Below are 26,175 nucleotides of genomic sequence, written 5' to 3'. Positions count from 1 at the left end.
TGTTCACTGATGGGTCCTGTCGCATCGTGGGAAAGCATCGAAGGTGGAAAGCTGCTGTATGGAGTCCTACATGACAAGGTGCAGAAACTGCTGAAGTAGAAGGTGAATCGAGTCAGTTTGCAGAGCTGAAAGCCATCCAGCTAGCATTAGACACTGCTGAAAGAGAGAAGTGGCCAGTGCTCTATCTCTATCCTGACTCATGGATGGTGGCAAATGCCCTGTGGGGGTGGCTACAGCAATGGAAGCAGAGCAACTGGCAGTGCAGAGGTAAACCCATCTGGGCTGCCGCACTCTGGCAAGATATTGTGTCCTGGCTAGAGAATCTGCTTGTAAAAGTACGTCATGTAGATGCTCACGTACCCAAGGGTCGGGCCACTGAGGAACATCGAAACAACGAACAGGCGGATCAGGCTGCCAAGATTGAAGTGGCTCAGGTGGACCTGGACTGGCAACATAAGGGTGAGCTATTTATGGCTCGGTGGGCCCATGATACTTCAGGCCATCAGGGAAGAGATGCAACATATAGATGGGCTCGAGATCGAGGGGTGGACCTGACCATGGACACTATCACACAGGTTATCCATGAATGTGAAACATGTGCTGCAATTAAGCAAGCCAAGCGGTTGAAGCCCCTGTGGTATTGAGGGCGATGGCTGAAATATAAATTTGGGGAAGCCTGGCAGATTGACTATATCACACTCCCACAAGCTCGCCAAGGCAAGCGCTATGTGCTGACAATGGCGGAAGCAACCACCGGATGGCTGGAAACATATTCTGTACCCCATGCCACTGCCCGGAACAACCTCATAGACACCTGGGCCAAAGAGCATGGCATTGAGTGGCTGTATCCTATCCCCTATCATGCACCAGCCTCTGGGAAAATCGAGCGATACAATGGACTGTTAAAGACTACATTGAGGCAATGGGGGGTGGAACCTTCAAACATTGGGATACACACTTAGCAAAAGCCACCTGGTTAGTCAACACCAGAGGATCTGCCATTCGGAGTGGCCCTGCCCAATCAGAATTTTTACATACTGTAGAAGGGGATAAAGTTCCTGTAGTCCACATGAAAAATATGTTAGGGAAGACAGTCTGGGTTACTCCTGCCTCAGGCAAAGGTAAACTCATTCGTGGGATTGCTTTTGCTCAAGGGCCTGGGTGCACTTGGTGGGTGATGCGAAAAGATGGAGAAGTCCGATGTGTGCCTCAAGGGATTTGATTTTAGGTGAAAATAGCCAGAATTAAACTGTATGATATTAGTTGCTATATAACCTAGCTACTGTATGTTATCATTACTATAATTGTTATATGCTATATCCATAGTACTATAGTAAGAATCACTTGGATCAAGCAAGAAAGAACTACGATAAAACTGAGCAAAACGCAGTAGTGATGGAACCAGAACTGACTCCAGCATGCAACAATCCAACGGTGCACACCTTCCTCCTGCTGCGTCAAATGTCAGCTGCTCATCACACCGCACTGAAGCCCAATGCTGCTCTACCGACTGAGAGGACTTTGCACCATTCCTCCTGCCCAGAAAGACTGGTATGACAGATGGAGCCCAGAGTTGGAAACTAATTGAACTCAACAAATGTTTTATGAACATAACTCATGAACTAAAGGAATGATATCTCTCTGTGTGTATATATACATATATATATATATATATCATTGTTCATATGTCTCAAAGGGATGGAAAGGTGGTGATGATTAATCAGGATGTAACTAAAGGTATGGGAACTGAGCATGACGTCAATGGTATAGAATAAGGGGTGGATATTGTCCTGGTTTCAGCTGGGATAGAGTTAACTGTCTTCCTAGTACAGTGCTATGTTTTGAGTTCAGCATGTGAAGAATGTTGATAATACTGATGTTTTCAGTTGTTGCTCAGAAGTGTTTAGACTATAGTCAAGGATTTTTCAGCTTCTCATGCCCAGCCAGCAAGAAGGCTGGAGGGGCACAAGAAGTTGGCACAGGACACAACCAGGGCACCTGACCCAAAGTGGCCAACGGTGTATTCCATACCATGTGACGTCCCATCTAGTTTTAGGAACTGGGAAGTGGGGGTGCAGGGAATCGCGGCTTGGGGACTAGCTGGGTGTCAGTCGGCAGGTGGTGAGAAATTGCCCTGCGCATCATTTGTACATTCCAATCCTTTTATTATTGCTGTTGTCATTTTATTAGTGTTATCATTATCATTATTAGTTTCTTCTTTTCTGTTCTATTAAACCGTTCTTATCTCAACCCAGGAGTTTTACTTCTTTTTCCCGATTTCCTCCCCCATGCCACTGGATGGGGGGGAGTGAGCGAGCGGCTGCATGGTGCTTAGTTGCTGGCTGGGGTTAAACCATGACAGACATCCACTGCTATTTAATATATGTGCACATTATATCGTAATAGAATTGAGCCTAAGATAACTTGAGATAAATGAAAGACTGGATGTATGAAGACATACAATAAAGACAAGAGAATAGTTTCTAACTATCACAGGAATTAATCAGAAGGATTAATACAGTTCACCAGCTCTACTTCTAAAATAATCCTCAACTGCCACACTGTAGGTTAAAAAAAGGAAGAAATCAGTTTTCCATATGACTGTGGTTTTTATTTTACGTGAAATGAAAGATCTTCTAAAAAAATCCATTGTTAGCCATAATGGCACAAGAAAAGACTATATTAAAATCTAAACAGCAATGGAACACATGAAATGAGGACCACTCAAGGTTAAATAGCTATGTAACTGTCTTTGTTACTGTCCTGGGTTCAGCTGGGATAGACTTAATTTTTACAGGAACCTGGGAGGTGGGGGCATAGCCGGGGCAGCTGACCTGAACTAGCCAAGGAGCTATTCCATACCATGTGACATCCTGCCCAGTATATAAATGGGGAGCGGGCCGGGGGGGTGGTCTCTGTTTTCGGTGGGGGAAGTGGCGGAGCGTCGGGTCCCGGGTGGTGAGCAGTTGCACTGTGCATCACTCTTTTTGTATACTTTTTTTTTCATTAGTGCCGTTGTTGTTGTTGTAATCTCTTTGTGTTTGTCCCAGTAAACTGCCTTTATCTCAACCCTCGAGGTTCCAGTTTCTTTTTTTCCTTTTCTCTCCTCCGTCTCCTCCCCATCCCACCGGAGGGGGGCGGAGGAGTGAGCGAGTGGCTGCGTGGTCCTTTGTTACCGGCCGGGCTGAAACCACGACAGTCCTTTTTGGCGCCCAACGTGGGGCAGAAGGGTTGAGATAACGACAGATCTGGCCAGAGCGTGTTGAAACAAATTTGTGAAATGCATTTCTTAGATAAATAGATGTTAGTCACAATGTTGTTTCATTTGTTTACATGGTGGCATTTTGTAAGCTCTTATATGCTCTATGTATTGCCTGTAGCTGCGTATCTCATCTCTGGGAGAGTGATTGGGATTATCATTTTGCTGTACTGGGCAATGTCGACTTATGAAATGATTACATCACTGGTCATGAGGTTAAGCTGGTATCTGTATGAGTCAGTGATAACATTTCCATACTTTGGGCGCCTTCTGTCGGATTTTATTGGTAATTACACCCAATCCATGGGGAAATTAGGGGGGGATACCTCCCCCCATCCGTTCACCTCCCTTTTCTCCTTCCGACTAATTACAACAGCTTTTGAGAATTTTGAATATCCTTGGGATGCGCAAGCCAGTGTGCTGTTAGTGCTATGCCTCCTGAATATGTTTCAGGTCTTCTTTAGGGCTACAAAAAGGCTCTTTAAGAGTACCACTCAGAGATCTCCCCCAAAGCTGGATACTCATGGGTGGCACGGCATGTGGGAGCATATGGGCAAGTATCTAGAGAACTTCTCACCGCCAGTGACTTGGAAGTTCACTCCCGAACAACTACAGAACCCTCATGAAGTGACAGAATATTTGAAAGAAAAATGCTGTGGCTATTCCAAAGACATACAACTCGCCTCACTGTGCTGGGCCCTGGCCAGTATCTACCAAACACTGCTTGATACTAGGCAGCACCCTCAGGGAGAAAAGATGGAAAACAGGACAACAGGCACCGTGGCTACCCCAACCCCGACAACAGACACCGTGGCTGCCCCTACCCCGACAACAGACACCGTGGCTGTCCCTACCCCAACAACAAGCACTGTGGCTGCCTCGACCCTGACAACAGGTACCGTGACTACCCCTACCCCGGTGACAGACACTGCAGCTAAACCAGAGAACCAGCCTGTGCCAGTATCAGTCGCCCCTGTACAGAAAAAGAAACACACAAAGAAATCAGTTCGCTTAGCGAGAGATGAAGATGAACCAGGGTCATCGCGAGAACAGGAGGTAGAGGCAGAACCTGAAATAATTACCCGATCTCTATCCATGAGTGAGTTGCGTTACATGCGAAAAGATTTTAGCCGCCACCCAGGTGATCACATTGTTACCTGGCTGCTCCGATGCTGGGATAGCGGGGCTAGTAGTGTGGAATTAGAGGGTAAGGAAGCCAAGCAGTTGGGATCTCTGTCTAGGGAAGGGGGCATCGACAAGGCGATTGGGAGAAAAACACAAGTCCTCAGCCTCTGGAGGCGACTTCTGTTAGGTGTAAAGGAAAGATACCCCTTCAGGGATGAAGTTACATGTCACCAAGGCAAGTGGACCACCATGGAGAGAGGTATCCAGTACCTGAGAGAATTAGCCATGCTGGAGGTGATTTACAATGATCCAGAAAATGCGCAGTCACCCACAGATCCAGATGAAGTCCAATGCACACAACCCATGTGGCGGAAGTTTCTACGAAGTGCACCACCAACCTATGCCAACTCATTGGCAGTAATGTCCTGGAGAGAAGGCTATGGACAAACGGTGGATGAATTGGCTGTCCAACTCCGGCAATACGAAGGGAGTCTCTCTTCCTCCCTACGGGCCTGTGTCTCAGCTGTAGAGGAGTTGTCCCGAGAGTTCCAGCAATTCAAAGTGGATCTGTCCTCCTCCTCACCTGTACAGGCCCGCATCGCAGTTATTGGGAGTAAGCGTTCCTCTGCCCAAGAGAGAGAAGAGAGAGAAAGTACACTCGACGGGCTAACCTGTGGTTTTACCTGCGTGACCATGGAGAGGACATGAGGAAGTGGGATGGAAAACCCACTTCAGTCTTGGATGCACGGGTACAGGAGTTGCGAGAAAAAGCAACCAGAAAAGAGAATTCTTCTTGGAAAACTGCTGCTCCAGTTTCCCGTGAGCAGTCCCCCAGACGCAGTAGATGGGCTGATCTCATTTCTGATCCCCTTCAAGGGACTTCTGATTTACGTGTGCAGAAAGTGAGTAACGGATATTCTAACCAGGATTAGAGGGGCCCTGCCTGCAGCCAGGTGGAGGAGAGGGACAACCGAGTCTACTGGACAGTGTGGATTCGATGGCCTGGCACATCAGACCCACAGGAATATAAGGCTCTAGTGGACACTGGTGCACAATGTACCCTAATGCCATCAAGTTATAAAGGGGCAGAACCCATCTGTATCTCTGGTGTGACAGGGGGATCCCAAGAGCTAACCGTATTGGAAGCTGAAATGAGTCTAACTGGGAATGAGTGGCATAAACACCCCATTGGGACTGGCCCAGAGGCCCTGTGCATCCTTGGTATAGATTATCTCAGGAGGGGGTATTTCAAGGACCCAAAAGGGTACCATTGGGCCTTTGGTATAGCTGCCTTGGAGACGGAGGAGATTGAACAGCTGTCTACCCTGCCGGGTCTCTCCCAAGACCCTTCGGTTGTGGGGTTGCTGAAGGTTGAAGAACAACAGGTGCCAATTGCTACCACGACGGTGCACCGGCGACAATATCGCACCAACCGAGACTCCCTGATCCCAATCCATAAGCTGATTTGCCAACTGGAGAGCCAAGGAGTGATCAGCAAGACTCACTCACCCTTTAATAGTCCCATATGGCCTGTGCAGAAATCCAATGGGGAATGGCGACTAACAGTAGATTATCGTGGGCTGAATGAAGTCACGCCACCGCTGAGCGCTGCTGTGCCAGAAAATGAGAGGCAATATGCCCTGTTCACTGATGGGTCCTGTCGCATTGTGGGAAAACATCGAATGTGGAAGGCTGCTGTATGGAGTCCTACACGACTAGTCGCAGAAACTGCTGAAGGAGAAGGTGAATCGAGTCAGTTTGCAGAGGTGAAAGCCATCCAGCTAGCGTTAGACATTGCTGAAAGAGAAAAGTGGCCAGTGCTCTATCTCTATACTGACTCATGGATGGTGGCAAATGCCCTATGGGGGTGGCTACAGCAATGGAAGAAGGGCAATTGGCAGCGCAGAGGTAAACCCATCTGGGCTGCCGCACTGTGGCAAGATATTGCTGTTCGGATAGAGAAGCTAGTGGTAAAAGTATGTCATGTAGATGCTCATGTACCCAAGAGTCGAGACACTGAAGAACATCAAAACAACCACCATGCAGATCAGGCCGCCAAGATTGAAGTGTCTCAGGTGGACCTGGACTGGCAACGTAGGGGTGAGCTATTTATGGCTCAGTGGGCCCACGATACCTCAGGCCATCAGGGAAGAGATGCAACATAGAGATGGGCTTGAGATTGAGGGGTGGACTTGACCATGGACACTATCGCACAGGTCATCCATGAATGTGAAACGTGCTGCAATTAAGGAAGCCAAGCGGCAAAAACCCCTGTCGCATGGAGGGCGATGGCTGAAATATAAACAGTGGGAGGCCTGGCAGATTGACTATATCACACTCCCACGAACACGCCAAGGCAAGTGCCATGTGCTTACAATGGTGGAAGCAACCACTGGGTGGCTGGAAACATACCCTGTGTCCCATGCCACTGCCCAGAACACTATCCTGGGCCTTGAAGAGAAAATTTTATGGCAACACGGCACCCCAGAAAGAATCGAGTCGGACAACGGGACTCACTTCCGAAACAACCTCGTAGACACCTGGGCCAAAGAACATGGCATTGAGTGGGTGTATCACATCCCTTATCACGCACCAGCCTCCGGAAAAATTGAACGGTACAATGGACTGCTGAAAACTACATTGAGAGCAATGGGGGGTGGAACTTTCAAGCATTGGGATACACATTTAACAAAAGCCACCTGGTTAGTTAATACTAGAGGATCCGCCAATCGGGCTGGCCCCGCCCAACCAAGAGTTCCACATACTGTAGAAGGGGATAAAGTCCCTGTAGTGCGCATGAGGAGTATGTTAGGAAAGACAGTCTGGGTTAGTCCTCCCTCAAGCAGAGGCAAACCCATTCAAGGGGTTGTTTTTGTTCAGGGACCTGGGTACACCTGGTGGGTGATGCAGAAGGATGGGGAAGTTCGATGTGTACCTCAGGGAGATTTGATTTTGGGAGAGAATAGCCAGTGAATTGGGCTGTATGATATTTAACTGCTAAATAACCTGCCAATGCATGTCATTGTATCTATAGTGTCTATATGCCATATCAAGGGTATTATTGTGAGAATTATCCAAATGACTACAGGATGGACTTTTGAAACTGAGCCAAGTACAACAGCGATAGAACTTGAACTGGCACCCACCAATTTCCTCAAGATCAACATCTTCGACCTGCAGACCTAGGGCATGAGTTACACCAAATGTACTAGCCACAAGTTCCAGAGGCAGCGTACAACAACGCAACATCTCACACCATCTCTCTCTTATCCTGAAGAACTGTTACAACAGATAGAGCCCCAAAATCGATGGACACATTAGAGGGATAGCCCATAGGCTAAAGGAACACCGTGTGTGTGTGTGCGAGGTCAGGGGGTGGAGTCCATATACTTATATATAAGACAAGGAAAGTTGTAGTGGTTGATTGCGGAAAAAAAAAAAAAAAAAAAAAAAAGTAAGATCTGGGCATGATGTAGATGGTATAGAATAAGGGGTGGATAATGTCCTGGGTTCAGCTGGGATAGAGTTAATTTTTACAGGAACCTGGGAGGTGGGGGCATAGCCGGGGCAGCTGACCTGAGCTAGCCAAGGAGCTATTCCATACCATGTGACATCCTGCCCAGTATATAAATGGGGAGCGGGCCGGGGGGTGGTCTCTGTTTTCGGTGGGGGAAGTGGCGGAGCGTCGGGTCCCGGGTGGTGAGCAGTTGCACTGTGCATCACTCTTTTTGTATACTTTTTTTTTCATTAGTGCCGTTGTTGTTGTTGTAATCTCTTTGTGTTTGTCCCAGTAAACTGCCTTTATCTCAACCCTCGAGGTTCCAGTTTCTTTTTTTCCTTTTCTCTCCTCCGTCTCCTCCCCATCCCACCGGAGGGGGGCGGAGGAGTGAGCGAGCGGCTGCGTGGTCCTTTGTTACCGGCCGGGCTGAAACCACGACAGTTACGTATCCATAGACTCATAAGCCTCTTCAGGTATTTGTGTTTAGTTACATTCATCGTTTTCTTACCTTAGTCCATGTGTGCATTCTGTGCAGATTTGGAATTCAATACATATCTTACAGTTTTCACTGCATTTTCGGCAAACAATCTTATCTACAAAGGAAAAAAAGAAAACAGCCCAGAAAACCCCAGTCAGTTATATTTCATAAAATTATATGGGTAAATTATTACATGATTTATTGCTTTGTAGCTTGACATCAGGAATAGAAGCAGCAAGCTATACTAAAATAGGTATATTCTGCTATCATTAGCTTTTCCCATCAAGCATCAAATGGTTTAAATTGTTTCTAAACATTTGAAGTAATAGCTGTACCCTTACCAAAAAAATCATGCTTTGAGGTTGATAAAAAACCTTCATAATTGTATTTGATGTAGATTATCTATTTATAATTTGGAATTCAATAGTCTTTTCATATAGCAGCGATATACAGTGATGAATTCAAATGTGTTCCAATGACCCTCTTGCAATTTACTTCTTACGCCTTCCATACAAGCAACCTGTCCTGTCTTACCTGATTTGGTGTTCAAGGACACACCTGCACAAACACTTCTGATCTTAACAAAATGAAGACATAAATTACTTAAGACCTGCCTTTTCATCTCAGAAGCTCCCTACTTGAAGAGATATCTCTCTCTTTCTGTCTTCAGACGTCCTTCCTTTTGAAATACTGTGGTGGGTTAGCCTTGGCTAACAGCCAAACTCTCACCCAGCTGCTCACTCACACCACCCCCACCCCCACCCCCAAGCAGGACAGGGGGGAGAAAATAGGAAGAACAGGAACGAGAATGCTCATGGGTTGAGATAAAGACAGGGAGATCACTTACAAATTACCATTGCAGGCAAAACAGACTCGACTTGGGGAAAATTAATTTATTGCCAATTAAACATTAATTACTAATTCAGATAGTGGGAATCAAAAAGACAAACATTAAAACAACACCTTTCCTCCCCTTTTTCCCAGGCTCAACTTCACTCCTGACTCCTCTATTACCCTGAGCAGCATGGAGAGGAGTGGGGGTGGGTGTTATGGTCAGTACATAGCAGTCTCTCTGATGTTCCTTCTTTCCCACACTTTTATTCTGCTCCAGCACAGGTTGTCCACAGGCTGTAGTCCAGTCAGAAAAATATGCTCTGGTGTGGGTTCTCCATAGGTGGCAGTTCCTTCAGGAATATCCATCTGCTCCGGCATCGGTCGTCCATGGACTGCACAAAATATCTGCTCCGCCATGGAGCACCTCCTCCTCCTCTGACCTTGGTGTTCCCTCTGTTGCATCTCACTCTTTTTGTTCCCTCTTCCTCTTACCATCCAGCATTTTCTACCCTTTCTTAAATATGTTTTCACAAAGTTGCCATAAACTTTGCTGATTGTCTCAACTTTGGCCTGTGGTGGGGTCATTGCCTAGCCAGATGGAACCAGCTGTGTCTAGCACAGGGCAGCCCCTTAACTCTTCCCACAGAAGCCACTCTGGCAGCCAGTCACTACCAAAACCTTGCCACATAAACCCAATACAGTTGCAGTGCCATATACCCCTCTGAGAAATAAAACTTGACGTTCATAGTTAATCCTAAATTTTCATCTATCCACCTGGATTGGGTTGAAGGGAATTACTTTCACTGTAGTTTTCCGCAGTGAAAATGGAAAAAAACCCTAGTACCTGCTCTTGCTAATCCTTGAAAATGAACACACAGTTTCATGATACAGAAAGCAAAAAGTTGGGCATCCAGTTGAATAAAGCTCTCAAGCACATATTTATCTTTTAATCATGTGTCTAAAGCTAACTGCAGTCAGTGGATTTTAAGCACATGAACGAATATATGTATAAGTATTTTTGTTAGCTAAAGATAGAAATTAAACACAGGCACTCTACTTGGTAACCACAGGAGGAAACTGAAGACAGGTGTCTCACATGGCAGACAATTACTGCTCTTGGATAATCACATCACTGCAGTTACTTAAGTATGCCAGAAATATATTTACAAGCACTTTATACATCTGAGGACTCTATTTTTTTTTTTTTACAGTACCAGTTCAGTGGCCATGCAGGATTTTTCATCTGTCTCTTCCATGTGCACAAGGTCTTGATGGTGCCACAGCATTTAAGTATGGGGGAATGTCCTGGTTTCAGCTGGGATAGAGGTAATTGTCTTTCTAGTAGCTGGTATAGTGCTATGTTTTGAGTTAGGTATGAGAAGAAGGTTGATAACACTGATGTTTTCAGTTGTCGCTAAGTAGCGCTTAGTCTCAAGTCAAGGATTTTTCAGCTTCTCCTGCCCAGCCAGCAAGAAGGCTGGAGGGGCATAAGAAGTTGGCACAGGACACAACCAGGGCACCTGACCCAAACTGGCCAACAGGGTATTCCATACCATGTAACGTCCCATCTAGTATAGGAACTGGGAAGTGGGGGCAGGGGGATCACGGCTTGGGGACTAGCTGGGTGTCAGTCGGCGGGTGGTGAGCAATTGCCCTGCGCATCATTTGTACATTCTAATCCTTTTATTACTACTGTTGTCATTTTATTAGTGTTATCATTATCATTATTAGTTTCTTCTTTTCTGTTCTATTAAACCGTTCTTATCTCAACCCAGGAGTTTTACTTCTTTTTCCCGATTTCCTCCCCCATGCCACTGGATGGGGGGGAGTGAGCGAGCGGCTGCATGGTGCTTAGTTGCTGGCTGGGGTTAAACCGTGTCATGGGGAATGCCTCATGTTCAGAATTTGGGTGCTGCCCATTCCTTTCTGGAGTAGTGGTAAATAATTCTGTCCTAGAGCTGACTTGTTCTTGAACTGCCCTTGTTTTGCTACTGTTACTCCCAGCCACAGTCAGAAATGATATCTTACCACAAGGCATGATTTTTAAAACCTAGGCAGAGTCCAGGATAATTTTTGAGGAGCTTATTGATCACACTTGGCATCTAACAACTTAAGAGATGTAGGATAAGAGATAAATATATCAACATACACCTTCCTTGCTTGTAAGTATTCTAGCAACCTTCCCAGACCGAATTCTGTAGCCCACAGTAAAGAAACAATAAGGAATACTAACTCTTATCCAGGTAAAACCCAACAGGGCAGTTGGTAATACAGGTATTGGTTACTTCATTCAGGTAGTAGCCAGATTTACAGGTCATGCACTGGTCACTGTGGCTTCCAACACAGGTTTCACAATTGGGTGAGCATTTTTTACAGCGTTTCTTGTCTGCATTGTAGTGACCAGGTGGGCAGGTTGAAACACAGATTCTGCAGACAGCAGGGAAGAGAAAGTATATTTGTTAATGAAATAGCCTGCCACCACATTCCTGGACCATGACTGCAAAATAGAAGTATTTCTCAGCATTCCTGCTTTTTGAATGATCACGTTTACTAAAATGTAATCCTCCCAAGCATTGCATCAATCTGCCTCTTATCGGCTGTTTTGTTTTCCTACAGCTTATGCTATCTCATGGCAAATGCCTTGTCAGAGAGTCATATGGTATCATTTTTAACCATCTACATCTCTTCTTATCTTGTACAAACTCAGTCACAGAAACTGTAGTAGCTATCACAGTTATATATATAGCCACCTTATGAAAAATAATCAAGAGATGAGGAAATAATCAGGGAAGGGTGTTTGAAAGCCATACTTTAAATTCTGATTAGCTTTTTTTTTCCAACTCCTAAGAAAAATTGTCAAATTCAGAGGAAAATAAATTATCCATGACTGCAGCAAAGAGAAGAGGAAAGGAATTTATGATATACACCAAGGAATCTACGAAGTAAAGATTTTTCTCTTGGTCCTACCGTGTGTTGTTCTTAGATTTGTAGTAGTAGTGCAGACAGTCAGTACAATGATCTGGTCCTGGCCCATCACACCCTACTTTACTGCATTCTGCATTGCAGGGACCTATAATAAAACCAAAAATCCAGGGGGGGGACACTTCTTATTCAGTGCTTAGTACCCTTTAAAACACAGTATTTTAATGCAGAATGCAATTACTCTGTTTCCCTATGTAATCTGAAGTCCAAATTGTAATTTGGCTCCACTGAAAAGAGGATTTTAGTATCTGAAGACTTTTGCAGATCTGGGCCTCAGTAACTACCCACAGTGATTTATAATATTTTAGCAAGCATGGTATCCACTATAGAATCTATCAGAAACTATTTCTGGATCCAAACATATGCTTTCCTAATGAGTAACAAATAATTTTGATTTTTATTCAGAGATGTTCAAAGGCTTCTGGAATTCATAATAAGGAATGATCAGCTACATCATTGTCACAAACAGGTCAACATAAATGACAAATAACATGATTAGCAGCTACTCTGGTTACTAAGTGGGTGACAATTGGTCCAGGCAGCTACCACAACCAAAGTGAACCACCCCCCAGGGTCCGGACTATCTTCCATCTGTGCTGCTACATGCCTTAGCTAATTAATCTTCCATCTCACCTGAATCTCATGTTTACAGTTTTCAAATAGGTCCTTCCAGCTAAGGGAGGAGAGGACTGTTGACTCCTGCCTTTACATATGGGGAACAGGGCATGTGGGTAAACTCATAACTATTTTAGGATCATTGCTCTCTGGTGAATGAAATGCTTTGAGTTTGCCAGCCTCCTCGAGATTCCTCTTAACATCAGGCAAACTTGACATAAAGTGAGTTTGTTTAATACAGCAAAAGCATAAGAAATTAGCAATCATCAGAGATACAAGTTACATGTTGGTATTATAGCACATGTGCAAGCTGAGGTAACTGTCTTTAGGTGATTCATATAGTTCCCTAGAGCTGGGATCCACTCTTTTACATTAAACCTCAAACCCTGCTCTTCACTTTCCTTGCAATAAACAGCCAAGGCTCTGAATCTCTCTCCCAACTCTGTAATTTCTGTTAACCTATCATCTCCATCTTCCCCTTCTACAGTATGGTGGTGATGACTGAAATAGACACCAGAGAAAGACATCTATCCAGTCCATGCCTGAATAGCTCTCTTCCTTCCAATTTTTTTTTTTTTTTTCCTTCTAAAACCTTTCTATGGAAAACAGCAAAGATATATAAGATAATGTTATACATATATGTGTGTGTTTGTGTGCATGTATATATATTTATATATACATATATAAAACCCAGTAGTTCTTTATAGTATGTTAACTGTACTGTAAAATTCTATAACTCTATGCTTACAAACTCATAAGGGTAAAATATAAATATAAAACTTTAAATAAAGAAACAAATAATTCTCATCTTAATTTAAGAAACAGTTTCACTTAACTCCCACTACTCCCATCCCCCTATGAGAAAATCCTGATGTAACTTTTTTTTAGTAGACATTCTGTCAGCACCATGTTTTAGCCTCAGAATATTATTTTTTCTATATATAATTACTATAAATTCTGCACAATTATTATCAGTTGTGTCACTGCAATTCTAACTAATTAAATGAAATATAAATATAACTTTATTCTTCTAGTCAGAGAAAATCCATGAAAGGTTCATTATATTGATTATGGATATTGTTTCTGTTTGACTAATATTAGTTATTTAATTTAAAATAAATTAATTAGTTTATTTTAGTATTTCAGCACCATGTAATTGTTTCCCAGGCAAGAAAGACCACAGACTCTGCTGTGGGATCAGAATCCTAGTCTTGAATTAATGCAAAAAGACCAAGAGGCACAAAATGTAGAAGAGGGAACATATCAAGTAAGCAAGCCAGGAGTCTTGACAATATCTGATCATATATTGACAATACAAAGTCCTATGACAGTAACATTTTATATAGAGAGAGTCTCAAGTTACTCCTTCAACCCATTATGCATTCAATAAATGCACAATCAGAGTAAATGAATGATACTTCAAAGAACATACCTGAATAGTCATCTGTTCCATAATCTTCTGTAGGGTCTTCCAGCAGACTAGAGTGCACTCTTTTCACTTTTGGAAAATCATTTCTTGGTGAGTAAGGCTGGATGGATGTTCCATACAGTACTAAGGACCATTCTTTCAATTTGCCTAGAAGTTAAATATTTAAAATCTAGTTTTAGAAACCATTCATATGGTTTTCAGCAAGGTGAGATTTTGCTCCAGATTTCACTTTTCCTCATAACATTAATTATCCAGTTATTATTTGAGATCTTTTAGCTAACTAGCTATATATAATAAATAAAAATAAAAAAGGATAAATCACAATTCTGACTTAAGGAAGAGGTTACATTTCATTTAATACTCAAGAGTATTTTTCATTGGCTAACAGGATATATCTTGATGGATATGAAACAATTTCTTTTAAAATTTCCACACGCCAATGTCCCCTCCCAAACCAGCATATTTTTTTATTTATTTGGCCTAGTGATTTGGCAGAGATATCCTGCATCGTCTGTGTTAGTCACTAACATTTTATCCTCCTAGTACTTGAGCGAAGAAAGAAAAAAATTGCCTGCCTCAGGGATTATGTTACTTTTTTGGCAAGTTTTTTAGTAGAAAAATAAAAAGATAAATGTATATCAAGTCATCCATACAGGTTATCGGGACACAAGGTGTGAAATTCCAGTCTCCACCTCCATGTCTATATTCCCCAGTGAATTTATTCCATGAAAGAGCAAAAGTATTCAGGCCTGAAAGAATTCTTAAAGTAATGAAGCATAAAAAATACATCTCTGCTTGAAATTATGGGAATCTTTTGATTATATTTATCTATGTTGAAGGAGCTTGTTGTAAATGTCAAATTCTCATAAAAAGATACAGGAAATAGGAGAGTGGGGAGTATTTCTTTTCTAAATTTGAAAGATTCTATTTTTGGAGGCTGTTCTGTGGTTAAAATACTCTTCTCTTACTACTGATTTAAAAATTATGTAATCCAGGTATGTCTTTCCTCAGGAAAATCAATGTTTCATGTAAAGTTAAATTCAAGCAACCTTTCTCTTCTTTTATATTAATGATACTCAATAATTTGTTTGGAGCTTTCATATTCATTTGGGGTTTTTTTCAACCTATGCAAGCAAATTACTTTGACTTTTGTTATAATCAAGTTATTTTTCTGTATTTTCCCAATGTCATCTGATATACTCCAATAGCATGACAAAAACAGTACATTATCTGTCTGCTTAATGCTTGTATTCATCCTCCAAGCATTAAGCAACAGTAAGCAAAGCCAGAGATTTCACTGAGGAATGACAGATACATGACAGATGATAACCCAATTCTTTTAAACTGTTTTGTACTGGGGTTAAAGACAGGAATAAAACTGTCTCTGCCAATGCAATTTAACCTGTATTTGATAGAAATTTCTACACTTTATATGAAACCTTCTCTGTTCTATACTCAACCTTTTTTTTAGAAAAGACTATAGGCAAGACTCTACATCATACAACAGTTTTCACACAGTAATTTCTAACTTTTTGTAGCTGAAGCAAAGCATGACTTTTAAAGAAATATTCAGTCTTGGTTTTAAAAAGTAACTCATGAAGACCCTACCACACCTCTTACCAAACTACTGCCTAATTACCCTGACTGTCAAACTCTATGCACCTTATTTTCAATATGTGTTTTACTAGCTTTAGATCACAGCCATGTAGGTCTTTAGTCCCCACTAGATTAAAAAGAGCCAAATCACATATTTTCTTCCTGTATAGACAGTTGGGGATCAAGTTACCTCTCAGTGTTCATTAAAGTTATTCAGCTGAGTTCTTAAAAGCAATTTCTTTTTTGCAAGAGTTATACAGGGAGCTCATGTTTAACTAGAAAAAGTAATCTCTAGAGCCTTTTCAAAGTTACAGCTTGTGATGGGTTAACCCTGTCTGAACACCAGGTGCCCACCAAAGCCGTTCTATCACTCCCCCATCCTCAGCTGGACAGGGGAGAGAAAATATAACAAAAGGCTTGCGGGTCGAGATAAGGACAGGAGAGATCATTCACTATTACCGTCACGGGCAAAACAGACTCAGTTTGGGAAAATTAACTCAATTTATTACAAATCACCAGAGTAAGGTAATGAGAAATAAAATGAAATCTCAGAACACCTTCCCACCACCCCTCCCTTCTTCCCGGGCACAACTACCCTCCCGGATTTCACCACCAAGCCCCCCCAGCGGCACAGGGGGACAGGGATGGGGTTTATGGTCATCACACGTTATTTTCTGCCGCTTCACCTCCTCAGGACGAGGGCTGATCACACTCTTCCCCTGCTCCAGCGTGGGGTCCCACCCACGGGAGACAGTCCTCCACGAACTCCTCCAACGTGGGCCATTCCCACGGGCTGCAGTTCTTCACGAACTGCTCCAGCATGGGTCCATTCCACGGTGTGCAGTCCTTCAGGAGCACACTGCTCCAGCGTGGGTCCCCCATGGGGTCACAAGTCCTGCCAGAAAACCTGCTCCGTGGGCTCCTCTCTCCACAGATCCGCAGGTCCTGCCAGGAACCTGCTCCAGCGCAGGGTTCCCACGGGGTCACAGCCTCCTTCGGGAACCCACCTGCTCCGGCGTGGGGTCCTCCACGGGCTACAGGTGGATATCTGCTCCACTGTGGACCTCCCTGGACTGCAGGGGGACAGCCTGCCTCACCAGGGTCTTCACCACGGGCTGCAGGGGAATCTTCGCTCCGGCGCCTAGAGCATCTCCTCCCCTCCTTCTGCACTGACCTTGGTGTCCACAGGCTTGTTTCTCTTACATGTTCTCACTCCTCACTCCGGCGGCTGTTTCTCTCTCCGTCCCAACTTTTTTCCTTCTTAAAAATGTTATCACAGAGGCGTTACCACTATCACTGATTGGCTCGACCTTGGCTGGCAGCAGGTCCGTCTTAGAGCCGGCTGGTATGGGCTCGCTCTCTCTCGAACACAGGGGAAGCTTCCAGCAGCTTCTTACAGAAGCCACCCCTGTAACCACCACCCCCCCCCGCTACCAAAACCTTGCCAGACAAAACCAGTACACAGCTTCTCTGCATACAGTCTCTGTTCTTTTTGTGTTTTAACCCACTTCTACAGCATATAGACCATAATATAATGGATGTAATTGAAAAATGAGTTTTGCTAAGTTGCCAAGTTCCATCCTCATCATTATTTTGCCCCAATGATCACTATAGTTTCCAAGTGTTGGTTTTATATTTCTTCCAGAACACTTGTAAAAATACTGAATACTAGAATTTAATATCTGCAAGGACCCACTAAATATAAGTACAGGCAAAGATGCTCCTCAGGCACAGTGCATTGTTGTGTCTGAACGTTACACACATGGAAGGGCTTGTATTAACATACTACAGGTAGGACTGGAGCCTTGAATGTATAACTAATGCAAAAGGGCAGTGAGGGGAATAATGCAGGGTCTCTCAGGAGATTAGTTTCCTTTTAAGAATGGTTCAGTAAATAAAGAGAAAGAAAATTCATGTGACTTGCCAGCAAATAAATGAAGTCTGCCTCAAGGCAGGTTTAATTTGCACAATGAAAACATTTCAATAAATAAACATATATCCACACACTTTTATAATGAATAAAAAAAAAGTGTGCACATTTGAGCCAAAATCCTTCTGTCCTCATTTTTGGTTGATTCCATCATTTAGCTTGGCTAAAATAATCCCTTATCCTGCTTGTATTTAGTACATAACAGAGGTCCCATATTGTATGTATAGGAGAAAGGGTATATCGCAGCATTTCACCACAAGCACATATCCCCCTCCATAAACTCTACAGAATTAAATGCAGAAATCGCATGCACTATTTTTATGAACTGAACCCTACATTTCTTTATGGGTAACAGATGTGGCATTACCTTGCCAGTGTCAGGATATCATGACACATTGACTCTTTGTTCTCATTTTGATTACAGGAAAACTGAAGCTCTTAATTACAAGACCTTTTAATAGCTAAACAAATACACACACACATATAAACAAGAAACAGGCATGATGGTGATATCAGTGTGATAAACTGCAGGCTATGGTGATAAACTGGAAAAGCACCATAAATCATGTTTAAGGACCTTTTGCTTACTTTGCATTCTGTTCAGTGCAGAGACTAACCCTAACATGCCCAAACAGCTGAGTTTATCCACTATTAATATATGACAGTGTATTGAGAGACTTGTGGAAGACATATTCAAGGAGTTAATGATCTTGAGCAAGCCGTGTCTGCTCTATTGGGCCTTGTACTTAAGGCTTGAGAAGCCAATAGATTAGCATGAGTAGCTCCTGTAAGGGGATCTGCTGGAGTGTCCCGTGCTGGCCTGTGCTACACGCTGGCGGATGTTATGACAGAGAAAACATGCCAACTTGTCAGGAGAAGATATATGATTCTGTTTGTCACACAAAATAAAATGCACCACAGCACTGGAGGGAGGAGGAACCTCTCCAAAGACATGATCTGTGCATGATGCCATCTGAAAAATCCATCTGGGGTCCATCCAATGCTGCACAAATGGGGGGTACCCAGCTGTTCTGGGTTCAGCTGGGATAGAGTTAATTTTCACAGGAACCTGGGAGGGGGCACAGCCAGGACAGATGACCTGAACTAGCGAAGGAGCTATTCCATACCATGTGACATCATGCTCAGTATATAAAGGGGAGCGGGCTGGGGGGGTCTCTTGGCTTTTGGTGGGGGAAGTGGCAGAGCATCGGGTTCTGGGTGGTGAGCAGTTGCACTGTGCATCACTCGTTTTGTATATTCTTTTATTAGTACCATTGTTGTTGTTGTAACTTCTCTTTTTGTGTTGTCCCAGTAAATTGTCCTTATCTCAGCCCTCGAGGTTCTGATTTTTTTTCTTTTCTCCTTTCTGATTCTCTGACGGGAGGAGTGAGCGAGCAGCTGCGTGGTCCTTTGTTACCGGCTGGGCTGAAACCACGACACCAGCATCTGAAGGCATGTAAGGTTTACTCACTATCTATATGCCTCTTTTTATTATATCTTATTAAAACAGTCATTTCATTAAACCTTTTGTTGTTGGGCCTTTGTTATCGAGATCCAGAAAGAACCCTATATCATCTCTCTCACCTCACATCCTACCCCCCCCCTGTGAAGAACAGGCAGGAACTTTTAAATTTTTCTGAACAGAAATGCCATTGGACCACTTCCATCATGAGGCAAGAACCACTCTAGAAAGCTGGGAGACATATTACTAAATATGATACAATGAACCAAGGCCCAAATTCACAACCAGATTGCACCTTGTGAAATCCCAAAGTCTGCAAAACCCCAACCATTCTACGCCTGTGTTTCACATTCAGGCATTCAGGTTAAAAGAAAGTAAAGTATACATTCTCCAGCAGGATTTTTCAGCATATTAGCTTCTTCCACCACCCTCAGCTGGGCAGGTTTACTTTCTCCATATTCCCTGGCCTTAACTGCCGCTTTTCCTCCAGAGTTGAAACTTTAGGTTTTAGTCCTCATGGAGCAAAAGAAATCAGTCCCATAAGAATATCCACTGTAGCACAGAGAAGAGTATATATAAAGTTTTGAAATCAATAAATCAACAAGACCATATGAGAACTCATAAAAAAGAATTTGCAGCAACAGGCTTTAAAGTGTAAAGCTGGAAATGTAGCCCGTCTCTTTTAGACTGTCCTGGCAACATAAAAGGGCTGTAAATGATGTCTGGAGAATAGCCCAGTTGAACAGTTTCCAAAATGCTTCCATGCTAGTTCTTTTCCAGGCTTTAGTATAGGGAGCATGCCAGGGCAGAGAAAAGAGGGAAAATAGCTGAAATGTGTTGCTCTCTGGCTATCCTTCATCCCTCTTAGAGGAACCATTGGGTGCCAGTACATACAAGGATGAAGGGCTACCCTAACTTGTCCTTAAAGTCAGAGCAGCTTCTGGCTGCTTCAAGAATAACAAGTGTAAGACAGAGTTGAAAATCATTGATTTTTGTATCTTTTTTTTTTCAAGTAATCTGATTAAATTTAAACTATGTAGTTGTTGTTTAATACCTGTCTCATCAAATTCAAAAGCACTGAAAATTCCCTGGACATACAAAAAAGAACTGCATAGTTATGCTCATAGTCTATGGTTACTTTTCCCAAAATATTTAATGAATACCCCTTTTAGTGTACTGGAAACTTTGCTTTGCATTTGCTGGTACAATTAACATCACATGGCTAAGACATCAAGAGTGTTAATTTAGCCTTAGTGATAAGTAATTTCCAATACATTAGTAGCATTCAGCTCTAATTTGACTGGTTGGTTATACTGTGTTTGATGCACCCCAGAATAGAGTTTGCCCTCTTGGCTGCCAGAGCACACTGCTGACTCCTATTGAGCCTGCTGTCAACCAGCACCCCCAGATCCCTTTCTGTGGGGCTGCTCTCCAACCACTCCTTTCCCAATTTATACTTGTGTCTGGTGTTACTCCGTCCCAGGTGCAGAATCCGACACTTGGACTTGTTATATTTTATGTCACTGATGATTACCCAGTGCTCCAATCTATCCAGATCCCTCTGCAAGGCATCTTGTCCCTCAAGAGAGTCAACAGCACCTCCCAATATGGTATCGTCAGCAAACTTGCTAAGGGTGCATTCAACTCCTGCATCCAGATCACTGATAAATATATTTGACAGAACCAGCCCTAGGATTGAGCCCTGAGGAACACCGCTGGTGACCGGTCACCAGCCAGATGTAGCCCCATGAGGGTTTTTCATTAAAGGGTTTTCACCTATTTTTACGAGGCCCCATGAGAAGGAGTATATTAAGTATTCATGCATATATTTTTGTCTTTGTGCGAGTGGCGGAGGAATGCACATAAGTCGACTCAATATGAGTGATAGAAGTGATTCAACTTTATTTGCATGGATAGCTCATATTTATACAGCTTACGATAATTATGCCTACTAGTCCTAATATGATTGGTACATTGCTAATGTTTATTCATTACTAAAACACACCCACTTGTGGTTTGCAGGTATGGATGTTCCGCAATTTTCTCATGGGAACTTTCTCAAAGTTGTCTATGAAACTCTGCCAAGGTCACAGTGTCCTTATCTTTCTCCTGATATCAGCAAGACCAGCAGTTTTGGCCGAGGCCTAGTCTTGCTGCCCACGCTAACTTTCCTTCACACACCACTCTGCTCGCACAGCTTTTCCATAGACCTGTGTCCTTTCTCATCAAGCCAATTCCCAACATCTTTGTATACTATGTCCTGGTTTCATTTGGGATAGAGTTAACTGTCTTCCTAGGAGCTGGTACAGTGCTATGCTTTGAGTTCAGTATGCAAAGAATGTTGATAACACTGATGTTTTCAGCTGATGCTCAGTAGTGTTTAGACTATAGTCAAGGATTTTTCAGCTTTTCATGCCCAACCAGCGAGAAAGCTGGAGGGGCACAAGAAGTTGGCAAAGGACACAACCAGGGCACCTGACCCAAAGTGGCCAATGGTGTATTCCATACCATGTGACGTCCCATCTAGTATAGGAACTGGGAAGTGGGGGCGGGGAATCGCCGCTCGGGGACTAGCTGGGTGTCAGTCAGCGGGTGGTGAGCAATTGCACTGCGCATCATTTGTACATTCTAATCCTTTTATTACTACTGTTGTCATTTTATTAGTGTTATCATTATCATTATTAGTTTCTTCTTTTCTGTTCTATTAAACCGTTCTTATCTTAATCCAGGAGTTTTACTTTTTTTTTCCTGATTTTCTCCCCCATCCCACTGGGTGGGGGGGGGAGTGAATGAGCGGCTGCGTGGTGCTTAGTTGCTGGCTGGGCTTAAACCACGACAGTCCATTTTTGGCGCCCAATGTGGGGCATGAAGGGTTGAGATAACGACAAACCTGACCAGAGCTTGTTAAAACAAATTTGTTCCAAGCGTTCATTATGTTGATTTATGTGTTCTTAGAGTTGTTGCTCTGGTCTTTAAAGCTCTGTTATGTATCATCTCGCTTGCTGTATTTAGTTCCTCTTTTACTGCTTATCATCCATGGGAGGTGGATTAAGGTTTTCACTTTGATGTATGGTATAACACTGGTTTATGGTATGATAAAGTCATCGGCTGTGGGATTAATCCGGTATTTGCACTCAGCATTGTCACCTTTATACTGCGGGAGCTATCTGTGGGAAACTATTAATAATTATACCATTTACCTTTCCTCCATGGAAAACCAGTCTATGGGTGGGGTACCTTTCTTCCCCTCTCCTTTCTCCTTCAGTCCAATTACAATGGTGTTGGAGAATTTTGAAAAATTTGAATAATCCTGGGATGTTGGGACTAGCACGGTCCTAGCCCTACTGCTAGGAATTAGCATACTTCAGAATGTGGTTCAGCTCTCGTTTAAGGTTAAACAGCTATTTAAGAAGATCACCCAGAGATGTGCCCCAAGGCTGGATAATTATGAGTGGCAGGGTGTGTGGGGTAGTATGGGCAAGTACCTAGAAAAGTGGGCACCTCCAGTGTTTTGGAAATTCACCCCTGAACAACTGCAGGATCCAGAAGAACTAGTAAAATATTTGGAAAAGGTATGCTGTCACCCCGGCAGCTCCAGAGAGATACAAATCACTGCAACATGCTGGGGCCTGGCCAATGCCTATGGAGCCCTGTTCGACACCACTCAGTACCCTCAAGGGGAAGAGAAGGTCTCTACACCTAACAACAAAACGATGAGTACCACGGCCACCCAAACCTTGGCAACGGGTGCTGCGGCCCTTCCAGGTACGGCAAGGAGCATTGCAGGCACCCAGACCTTGGCGACAGGCACCATGACCCCTCCAGCCCTGGCGAACAGATCTCAGGCTACCCAAACCTCAACTGCGGTCCCTCTAGCCCCAACGATGAGCACTGCTGCTACCCAAACCTCGGCGACAGACAATGCGGTTATCCAAAACCCGGCGAGCGATACTGCAACTGAACCAGAGGACCAACCTGCACCAGTATCAGTTGCCCCTGTACAGAAAAAGAAATATGCAAAAAAAATCAGTTCGCTTAGTGAAGGATAAAGGTGAACCAGGGTCATCACGGGAACAGGGGGAAGAGGCAGAACCAGAGGTAATAACCCGGTCCCTATCCTTGAGTGAGCTGTGGGATATGCAAAAAGATTTTGGCTGCCGTATAGGTGAGCATATTATCACCTGGCTCCTCCGATGCTGGGACAATGGGGCTAATAGCTTGGAATTAGAAGGTAGGGAAGCCAAGCAGCTGGGATCACTTGCCAGGGAAGGTGGCATTGACAAGGCAATTGGAAGAGGGACACAAGCCATGAGCCTCTGGAGGCAACTCCTGTCAAGTGTGAAGGAAAGGTACCCTTTTAAGGAAGATGTTCTACGTCAATCAAGCAAGTGGACCACCATGGAAAAAGGTAAACAATATCTGAGGGAATTAGCTGTGCTAGAGATGATTCATCATGACCCAGACAACCAACAATTACCCAAATATCCAGATGAAGTCCGATGCACACGACCCATGTGGCGGAAGTTTGTACAGAGCTCACCATCGTCCTATGCCAGACACATTGGCAATAATGTCCTGGAAGGATGAAGAGGCACCAACAGTGGAGGAAGCGGCTCGCCAACTCCGTCAATATGAAGAAAATCTCTCCTCCTCCCTACAAGCATGCATTTCGGCTGTGGAGAAGCTGTCCCAGGATGTCCAACAAATCAAAGAGGATATGTCCTACTCCACACTTGTAAGGTCCAATGTCTCAGCTATTAGGAGTGAGCGTTCTTCTGCCCAAGAAAGAGAATATAGAAGATACACACCGCGAGGTGCCCTGTGCTTTTACCTATGTGATCAGGGAGAGGACATGAGGAAATGGGACGGAAAACCTACCTCGGTCCTAAATGCACAGGTCCATGAGTTGTGAGGAAAAACCACCACAAAAGGGGATTCTACCAGGAAAAATGCCACTCCAGTTTCCAAACAGAGTAGAAGGGCTGATTTTATTTCCAATCGTCTTGAAGGGACTTCTGAAACAATTTTATGAGACGTGAATACTAGATACTCTGACCAGAATTAGAGGGGCCCTGCCTCCAGCCAGGTGGAGGAAAGGGATAACCGGGTCTATTGGACTGTGTGGATTCGATGGCCTGGCACGTCAGACCCACAGGAGTATAAGGCTCTGGTAGACACCGGTGCACAGTGTACTCTAATGCCATCAAGTTATAAAGGGACAGAACCCATTTGTATTTCTGGTGTGACAGGGGGATCTCAAGAGTTAACTGTATTGGAAGCTGAAGTAAGCCTAACTGGAAATGAATGGCAGAAACACCCCATTGTGACTGGTCCAGAGGCTCCGTGTATCCTTGTCATAGACTACCTCAGGAGAGGGTATTTTAAGGACCCGAAGGGATATCGATGGGCTTTCAATATAGCTGCCTTGGAGACGGGGGAAATTGAACAGCTCCCTACCCTGCCTGGTCTCTCTCAAGACCCTTAGATTGTAGGGTCGCTGAAGGTTGAAGAACAACAAGTGCCAATTGCTACCACAACGGTGCACCGGCGGCAATATCGCACCAACCGAGACTCTCTGATTCCCATCCACAAGTTGATTCGCCAACTGGAGAGCCAAGGAGTGATCAGCAAAACTCGCTCACCCTTTAATAGTCCCATATGGCCAGTGCGGACGTCTAATGGGGAATGGAGATTAACAGTTGACTATCGTGGCCTGAATGTAATCACACCACCGCTGAGTGCTGCTGTTCCAGATATGCTAGAACTTCAATAGGAGCTAGAGTCAAAGGCAGCCAAGTGGTATGCCACCATTGACATTGCTAATGCATTTTTCTCAATCCCTCTGCCAGCAGAGTGTCGTCCACAATTTGCCTTTACTTGGAGGGGTGTCCAGTACACTTGGAATCGATTGCCCCAGGGGTGGAAACACAGCCCCACCATTTGCCATGGACTAATCCAGTCTGCACTGGAAAAAGGTGAAGCTCCGGAAAACCTACTATACATTGATGAGATCATCGTATGGGGCAACACGGCAGAAGAAGTGTTTGAGAAAGGGAAGAAAATAATCCAACTCCTTTTGAAGGCTGGTTTTGCCATAAAAGAAAGTAAGGTCAAGGGACCTGCAAAGGAGATCCAGTTTTTGGGAATAAAATGGCAAGATGGACGTCGTCAGATCCCGATGGACGTGATTAACAAAATAGCACCTATGTCTCCCTCAACTAATGAAAAGGACACACAGGCCTTCTTAGGTGTCGTGGGGTTTTGGAGAATGCATATTCCAAATTACAGTTTGATTGTAAGCCCTCTTTATCAAGTGACAGGGAAGAAGAATGATTTTAAATGGGGTCCTGAACAATAACAAGCCTTTGAACAAATTAAACAGGAGATTGTTCATGCCGTAGCCCTTGGACCAGTCCGGACAGGACAAGATGTTAAAAATGTGCTCTACACTGCAGCTGGAGAGAATGGCCCTACCTGGAGCCTCTGGCAGAAAGCACCTGGGGAGACCCGAGGCCGACCCCTGGGGTTTTGGAGTTGAGGATATCAAGGATCCGAGGCTCGCTATACTCCAACTGAAAAAGAGATACTGGCAGCGTATGAAGGAGTTTGAGCTGCCTCAGAAGTGGTTGGTACTGAAACACAGCTCCTCTTAGCACCCCGACTGCCAGTGCTGGGCTGGATGTTCAAAGGGAGGGTCTCCTCTACACATCACGCGACTGATGCCATGTGGAGTAAGTGGATTGCACTGATCACACAATGGGTTCACATAGGAAAGCCCAGTAGCCCAGGAATTTTAGAAGTGATCACGGACTGGCCAGAAGGCAAAGATTTAGGAATGTCACCAGAGGAGGAGGTGGCACGTGCTGAAGAAGCCCCACTGTATAATAAACTGCCAGAAAATGAGAGGCAATATGCCCTGTTCACTGATGGGTCCTGTCGCATCGTGGGAAAGCATCGAAGGTGGAA

At 44.0% G+C, this 26,175-nt stretch overlaps 1 protein-coding gene across 1 annotated transcript in view; it reads right to left on the bottom strand.

Moving 5' to 3' along the window:
- The window catches only part of LOC126035513 (proprotein convertase subtilisin/kexin type 5-like), a 326,765-nt gene that overhangs the window by 12,887 nt on the left and 287,703 nt on the right, over positions 1-26,175 (bottom strand). The window contains exons 14-17 of the mRNA XM_049794175.1: positions 14,225-14,368; positions 12,163-12,265; positions 11,429-11,622; positions 8,392-8,476 (exon numbers count right to left, since the gene is read on the bottom strand). Of these exons, the coding sequence (XP_049650132.1) occupies positions 8,392-8,476; positions 11,429-11,622; positions 12,163-12,265; positions 14,225-14,368 (526 nt within the window). The remainder of the gene's footprint in view (positions 1-8,391; positions 8,477-11,428; positions 11,623-12,162; positions 12,266-14,224; positions 14,369-26,175) is intronic.

Source organism: Accipiter gentilis, chromosome W, assembly GCF_929443795.1.
Source record: "Accipiter gentilis chromosome W, bAccGen1.1, whole genome shotgun sequence".
Taxonomy (NCBI): domain Eukaryota; kingdom Metazoa; phylum Chordata; class Aves; order Accipitriformes; family Accipitridae; genus Astur; species Astur gentilis.
This window is presented reverse-complemented; position numbering and strand designations above follow the sequence as displayed.